At 44.9% G+C, this 8,051-nt stretch overlaps 1 protein-coding gene across 1 annotated transcript in view; it reads right to left on the bottom strand.

Annotated features, from left to right (window-relative positions):
- Window positions 1–3,475: 3,475 nt before the first annotated feature.
- Window positions 3,476–8,051, bottom strand: part of BPIFB3 (BPI fold containing family B, member 3) — a 20,963-nt gene continuing 16,387 nt past the window's right edge. The window contains exons 13-15 of the mRNA XM_006881692.1: window positions 4,885–4,948; window positions 4,282–4,358; window positions 3,476–3,505 (exon numbers count right to left, since the gene is read on the bottom strand). Coding sequence (XP_006881754.1) covers window positions 3,476–3,505; window positions 4,282–4,358; window positions 4,885–4,948 — 171 coding nt within the window. The remainder of the gene's footprint in view (window positions 3,506–4,281; window positions 4,359–4,884; window positions 4,949–8,051) is intronic.

Here is an 8,051-nt window from a genome sequence, read left to right as displayed (position 1 = left end):
CTTCTTAGGGTGGAGCGACAGCGCAGGAGGGGAAGGCCCTCTATGAGGTGGATTGATTCAGTGACTGGGATAATCGGAATGGGAGTGTCAGAGACAGTGCGATTGGCACAGGACAGAGCAGAGTTTAGGGCTGTTGTACATAGGGTCCCTATGAGTCACAAGCGACTCGACGGCACATAACAACAACATTCAAATTTTGCAAATTAACTATTGTAAATTTTTTTAAAAAAGAAGAATAAAAATAAACTTTTATTTAAAAAAAACCAAACAAATTAAAAAAAAAAAACCAAACGACAACACAAAACTGGTGATTCCGCTTGGCAAATTGCTCCTAAAAGGTCACAGCTGTGAAAACCCCAGGACGTGCGCGCGTGGTCTGACTCTGCCCATATGGGGTTGCCATGAGCCAGGGTCAGTGTCATGGCCACTCGTTTGTCTCTTGCTTGTATCTTTTGCTGCTATTATGCACAGGATATTTTGCTGCTATTATTAGCCACAGGATCTGTCCTCTCGAAGCAGAGAGTGTCCCCGACTTGAGGAGCTCTTGGTCAAATATAGGAATGAGACAGAGACGGTGACACACTGAGTATGAGAGAGTGAAACTCTTCCCTAAGGAGAGGTGACACACAACCTGCTGATTATGGGTGTTGTCAGGTACTTTTGGGGGCACGGGGAAGATACTGCAGGCAGCAGAGGCCTGGGCACAGGGAGCAAGCACTGGTCATGTGCCAGCCTGTCTTCTCAATACTTTTCTAGAAGAGTCTCCTCTAATCTTCAACCAACCTATCTATGAGTGAGTGCTAAATTGCTCCCATTTCACAGATGGGAAGCCTGAAACCCACAGACAACTCTGCTCCCTTTTCACTCTCTAGAGGGAATTGCTGATACCAGGTCCCGGGCCATCCCTGAACAGGCAGCCTCCCAAACCTAAGACTGTGGATGACTTCTTGTTGGCTACAAGAACCCTACCAGAGGGGCTGACGAAGGCAGTGTGAGATGATCAGAGGGGATTACGGATGGGCTGGAAGAGGGTGGGCAGGAGGCGAGGAGGGTGGGAGTCCGGGCGGGGGCAGGCACGGTCCTCATGAAAGAGATGCCAGAGCAGGGATGTGGAGTGAAGAGGAGGGAATAAGTAGAATAACGGATCAATAGTAAGATGGAACAGTGACTGAACGGAGCCCTAGTAGTGCCATAGTTAAGCAGTTGGTGGCTAACAAAAAAAAATTGCTGGTTCAAACCCACTCAGTGGCTCTATAGGAGAAAGACCTGGCCATCTATCTACTCCCATAAAAATTCAGACTCCTTGCCTTTGATTCGCAATTGATTCAGAACAGACACTCTTGGAGGTTCAGAGGCTGTAAACAGTGCAGAAGGAGATTGCCCATCTTTCTCCCATCGTGCTGGAGGATTCAGACTGACAGAGAGGTGCCCGCTTTGGGTGAGCGGCACAGCTCACTATGGACTGCACCTCCAGAGCTCCCTCCATAAAGACTACAGGCTAGAAAATCCTGGGGTAGTTCTACTGTCACATGTGGTTGTAGAGAACTGAAATCAACACAGCACCTAACAGCAAAAGCAAGAATTCAATGCTGCAGACGGTCAGTCCTCATCCTATAAAACCATTATTGTAGAATGAGTATGAGGATCTAAAGGAGGGGGGTCGAAACAGAGGGGTGAGGATGTGTGGCGGTGGGGTTCATCATGTAGTTGTACAATTTGATTGGGGTGTTGTGTGAAGGAAATGGGAAGGATCTGGTGTGAAAAACTATGTATTCAAATTTTATAAATAAACTAGAAAAACTGAATGTATATGAAATATAATGTAAAATAAAGAGCATATAAAATAATGTGTATGAATGAAACATACTATAAAGGTATTCTTATAGGATAATCAATTCTAAAATATTTTTTTTAAAAAACCCATTAGTACTACCTCATTAACATTCCTGGGAAGAACCTTGGTGGTGCAGTGCTTAAGTACTCCACCTCTAACATTTCAGTGGTTCACACGCACCAGCCACTCTGAAGGAGAAATCTGTGGCCGTCTGCTTCCATCGAGATCACAGCCTTGAAACTCTGTGGTCAGTTCTACTCTGCCTTACAGAGTTGCTATGAGTTAGAATCAACTTGACATCAGTGGGAGACAGAGATAAATGACTTGTCTGTCCATTGACCACAACTTGAATAGTTAGTAACTTGGATAGGATTTGAACTCTGAGCTATCCAGGATGGTAGTTGGCAGACACCTGGAAATAAGAAAAGAGTTGAATTAAAACCCCAACAGATCACTCAGCACTATGCTTGGCATATAGTAAATATTGATAATAGATGGATAGAGAGAAAAGAAGCAGGGGAGGAGAGGGTATATAGATGTGTATAGATGGAAAGATGGATTGGATGGATGGATGGAAGGACGGATGGCACAAATGGATGGGTGAATAGGTGGGAGGACGGATGGATGAGCAGATGGCTGGGTAGATGGCTGATGATGTGTAGTTCAATGGAACAGTGGTCTCAGAGTCGTTCCTAACTGCAGACAAACCTCTAGAGAGGCTTCAACTCTTCTCTGCATGCCACCCAGAACCAAAGAGGCCCATCCTGAGCAACAAGGAGGAGTCCAGTGCCAGAAGGAGAGCAGGATCCCCAGCTTCACCCCAATTCTGCTGCTGTGTGGCCTTGGATCAGCCAGGCCCCTCCCTGGCTTCAGTTCCCCTACCTGCACTAAGAGTATTTGGTACACGTTTACTCTCAGGTCTGTTCTGAGGTGTGTCCACATGTGATGCACAGAAAGCAGGGGTCCTTCTAAGGTGGACAATCTCATTCATCCTGGCATCCTGGGATGTCAGACTCTTTTCTCTCTGGCAAACTCTTCTTCACCCTTTAAAAGTCAGCTCAGACACAACTTCTGAGAAGTACCCTCAACACAGAGAGGCAGAGAGACAAACAGACTCAGAAAGACTAAAAGAGATGGAGGAAAAGGAAGATTTAGAGAAATAGGTTGCGGGAGGGAAAGAGATGAAGGTAGGACAGGACCCAGAGGCTTCCCAGGCCAACGAGGCAAGTTTGGGGCTTCAAGAACCAGGTCCTAGTGACCTCACTCCCAGGTGCTCTTGTCTGAGGTTTAAGAAGGCATTGAAGGCAGAGGCCCAAGTAGCCCTTGTGTGACTGGGGAAGAAACCAGCCAGGAGGTACTGAGATAGCGAAGCAGTTTATTGAAAGCTCAAGACTTGTCATCGAGGGCCTGGAGCCCTCTCGAAGGCAGAGTCCTGAGTCCAGCCCTGTAGCCCTCAACCAGATAGGGGGAGAGGTGCACGTTAAATGACTTGCAGAGTGCCTGGGTGGGCCTGATGAAGAGGAGACGCGGATGCTGCCACCAACACGGGCTAGAGATGAGGATGAAGGGAAATCAAGGCCAGGCAGGCAGTGGACAGGACTTCTGAAGTCAACTGGGAGAGACGGCGGCCGCCTCTCGACTTCAGGATGTCACGGTCAGCACAATGGCATTCTGCAAAGAGCAAGTTTCCTGTTAGAGCCTCCATGTTCTTGTGCACAACCTCTGTGCCACGATTCATTCCTACAATTGTCTTTATCCCCAACCTTGACATTAGCACTGTACCTGGAACCCAGGAGATGCTCATTAAATGTTTTGGGAATGGATGAGTGCATGTGGGATGAAATGAATAAAGGACACCTACTATAGGACAGGTTGCTGACTTTAAGACTTGAGACCCAAGTTCAGGTTCTAGTTCTGTCGCTAATTTACTGTGTCAGGTCAGAGGCCAGAAATTGGACCTCATCTGAAAAATGAGCACAGACCTCTCATCTGCCTTTCTCTCTGGCCCATTCTCAGGCTATCAGTTGTGCTAGGTTTAAAAATATTGTGAGGTAATGTTTATAACTAAGCAAGGAAAAGTGTCACAATTGATTACGCATGTCTGCCACAAGTACAGGGTACAGGAGAGAGAGTCCAGGCATTTGCTGCCTTTGGACCAGGCTAACTGCAATTCTGTGAAAACCCGAGATTGCATCCTTGTCGACCAGAGCAAGTGTTTGAAATTCAGCAGGAAAGAACTCTGCGATTGATTGGCAATGTCTTCCATGAGCAAGAGAGGCGTAACCCATATTTCCCATCTCCACATGAAGTACTTTGTGATTTTTTTGAGAAATTTAGAAAATACTGAAGGCCAGAGAATGAGATGCAAACTTCCTCTCATGAATTACAAGCTGGGCCTTTTTAGACAAGCTAATCTCACTTGGATCACATCAGCATGGGAAACTCACCTCTATAATATCCAGGACTGCATTGGCAAAATTGACATTGAGGACCTTAGGCAGGGGGATTCCAACATCCAGAGCCACTGTGAAGAAGGAGTTGTTGAAAGCAAAGTCAGTCAGGGGCTAAGGGTAGAACCTGGTGGTTTCTTTCTACTGTGTTCCTCAGCCATTTCTTTCCTTGGGGACTCAGTGCTCTCCTGGAAAACTCTTATTCATACTTCTAGACCCAAATAAAAATGCCCCCTTTCTGTACTGTCATCACTGGCTTCTTTCAGAAAAGCTCCCTGAAGGCTCCCTCAGCCCCTTATACATCCCTTATAGCCTAATCATTTGTTATTATAACTATTTCTCACTGGATTGTGAGCTTGAGGCAAGGACTCGGGTTAGAGTCAGCTCAAGACCCAGAATACAACATGATGTGGGTACTAATAAATGTTATTTGAATGAAAACATTGGCACATCAGCTTAAGCATCTTGACAGGATAACCTCCTCTCTGGCCCTCCTCTCTGGCCTCAGTGTCTCATCAGAACAATGAAAAAAGGGTGCAAACGAGACAATTCTAAATTCAGACACTGTATGTCCAAGAAAATCATGAAGGCCACTCATACCATTGAGCTTTGACACGTATGCTGCCCGGATCACATCACTGAGCCACTCTTCCAAACGGGATGCCTGCAACAGAGCACACAGAGGGCTCACAGGAAGCAGCTCACCCACTCCCAGGGAGGAAAATCCAGGGGTTCAGCTGCCCTGGACTCCCCTAAGCCTGAGAATGCAGCTCCTGGTGGTGGTGGGACTCACTAAGGTGGGCTGCCCACCCACCACCTGAATGATGACTCTGATTTAGGCTGGCATCAACTTGGCCAAATGAACTTGGAAAAAGAATCTTCCTCAAGAGGAAAGGTCTTCAGAGCTTAGAGGGAAGGGCCAGTGCTTGAGAAAAAGGAGGACACATGCACAGCCCTAACTAGAATTATGAGAGTTTAGAGACCTTTGGAAAGTGCTAAGAAGCTCCAGTACTGATGAGTGTTCTATGTTGGCTACAAAGCCAAGAACTGACAGTTTGGATTCACCAGGTGCTCCATGGGAAGAGAGTGAACAGTCTCCTCTAATGAGTCAGCATCCAATTCTGACTCGCCATGAGATAGAATTGTTAGTGGTGGGTTAGAATGTTCTAGAACCTGAGACACTGTGAGACTCCAGGACCTCAGAACTCAGAGAAACAGGACTGTCAGCAGTCCAGGGCTCTGAGATGTTAGAACTTTCTGATTTGGGGAAATTTGTCACTTGTGTAAAGTTTCAGAATTTGGGGCCCTTTTGATGTTCTAGCTATTCATGACTTTTTAAAATTCCCAAGACCTTGAAAGATCATGAGATCCACTTCCCTCAATGTTCACTATTGTACACACACACACACACACACACCCCCTGATCTTTGTCTACTCTAGTTTGTTTCCACACTCTGTTGGGTCACCTTTTTTGGAATGGAAATAAATATGGATCTCATCCAGTCAGTTAGCTAGGTAATTGTCCTCCAGATTTCTTTATACAACCTGATGAGCATGTCAAGGGCAGCATCTCTTTTTTGAAATATGTCAATTGGTATTTCATCAATTCCTGGGGCTTTTTTCCCCCAAGTCCTTCAGAGCAGCCTGAACTTCCTCCTACATCACCATTGCCCTTGATCATATGTTGTTTATTGAAATTCTTCTGTATCTTCCAATTCTTTTGGGTTCAGTGACTCTGTGTACTCCTTCCATCTTCTTTTAATACTTCGTGGATCATTTAATATTCTACCCCATAACATCCTTAAGTATTGCAACTCAAGGCTTGAATTTGTTCTTTCGTTCCTTCCACTTAAGAAATGCCGAGCGAGTACAGTCCTTTTGATTTTAGGGCTCAAGTTCTTTGCACATTTCTTTGTAATACTTAGTTTTTCCTTCCTGTGCTTCCCTTTGAAATCTTCTATTCAGCTCCTTAACTTCTTGATTTCTTCCCTTTGCTTTGGCTTCTCAGTGCTATAGTGCAATATTCAGACTGTGGAAATTATTATACAATATCACTCATATCATACACAAACAAAATCCTGCTGAAGATTATCCAGGAAAGACTGGAACATTGACAGAGAACTATCAGAAATACAAGCTGAGCTTAGAAGTCATCTCACTAGAGACATTCTCGCCGATGTCAGATAGATCTTGGCAGAGAGCAAAGAGTACCAAAGGGATATCTGTCTGCTTTTCATTGACTATGCAAAGGCATTTGACTGTGTGGATCACAACAAAGTGTGGTTAACCTTGAGGAGAATGGGAATCCCAGAACACTTGATTTTGCTCATGCAAAACCTGTACTTGGACCAGGAAGCAGTCCTCAGAAAAGAGCAGGGAAACACTACAAGGTTCAAAATCAGGAAGGGAGTGCTTCAGGGATGCATCCTGTCTCAAAACATTTTCAATCTATATGCAGAACAGATCATTCGGGAGGCTGGGCTTTATGAGGAAGAATGTGGCATCAGTATTGGAAGAAGACTCATCAACAAACTATGTTATGCAGATGACACAACCTTGCTTGCTAAAACTGAGAAGGACCTGAAGCACTTGATGCAGAAGTTCAAAGACTGTAGTCTTTAATATGGATTGAACCTCAACATCAAGAAGACAAAAATTGTTCCACTGGGCCAACTGGCAGCACCATGGATACAGAAGGGATTGAAGTTGTTAACAATTACAGCTTTCTCAGCTCCACAATAAATACTCTTCACATCAGCAGTCAGGAAATCAAAAGAGGAATTGCACTAGGTAAATCTGCTGTCAGAGACCTTTCCAGAGTACTGAGAAGCAACAACATCAGTCTAGAGATTAAGGTGCACCTGATCCAGTACACGGTCTTCACAATTACTTGCTATGCATCAGAGAACTGGATAATGATTATGTATGATAGAAGAATTGGTACCTCTGATTTGTGATGCTGGGTACGAGTCTTAAACATAGCATGGATCATCAAGAAAACAAATAGGTCTGTCTTAGAGAAGGTTAAATCAAGTTTTTCCTTGGAGGCTAGGATTTTGAAGCTCTTTCTTACATACTTTGGGCATGTGGCCAGAGGGACCAATCCTTAGAGAAGGACATCATGCTTGGAAGGGTGGAGGGACAGTACAGGAGAGGAAGACTTTGGATGAACTGGATCGATAAAGTGATGGGCAATGGGGGTAGGTGTGTCAGAGTCAGTGAGACTTGCTCAAGACAGAGCAGGCTTCAGAGCCTAGGGTTGCTATGAGTCACAGGTGATTTGGCGTCACATAACAACAACAACTAGTTTGCTTGATCGAAGCTCAAACCACATAGTGCTATTGCTCGAAGCCCCTGTGAAGAATGAAGGGCAACTTTGCCCTGCCCTGCACCATCTTCACAATCTCCATCACACCCAAGCCAGTTGTCAATGCATCCCATAGAGGGTCTTCTTCTCTTCTGCTGACCCCTCACCTTTCCAAGTATGGGGTCTTCTTCCAAGGATTGACCTCTGCTGACTAAAGTATGTGAGGCCAAGTTTCACCATTCTTTACTCTAAGGAGAACCCTGGTTGCACTTCCTCCAAGATAGATTTATTTGTCCTTTTGGAATTCTCTTCATCAATACAACTCAAAGGCAGTCATTCTTCAATCTTCCTTACTCGTCCAATTTTCACATGCATGTGATGCAATTGAAAATACCATGACTTGGGTCAGGTACATCTTAGTCTTTAAACTGACATCCTTACTCTATAGCACTTTTTTTTT

Source organism: Elephantulus edwardii, unplaced genomic scaffold, assembly GCF_000299155.1.
Source record: "Elephantulus edwardii isolate Elephantulus edwardi_28Jun2011 unplaced genomic scaffold, EleEdw1.0 scaffold00015, whole genome shotgun sequence".
Taxonomy (NCBI): domain Eukaryota; kingdom Metazoa; phylum Chordata; class Mammalia; order Macroscelidea; family Macroscelididae; genus Elephantulus; species Elephantulus edwardii.
This window is presented reverse-complemented; position numbering and strand designations above follow the sequence as displayed.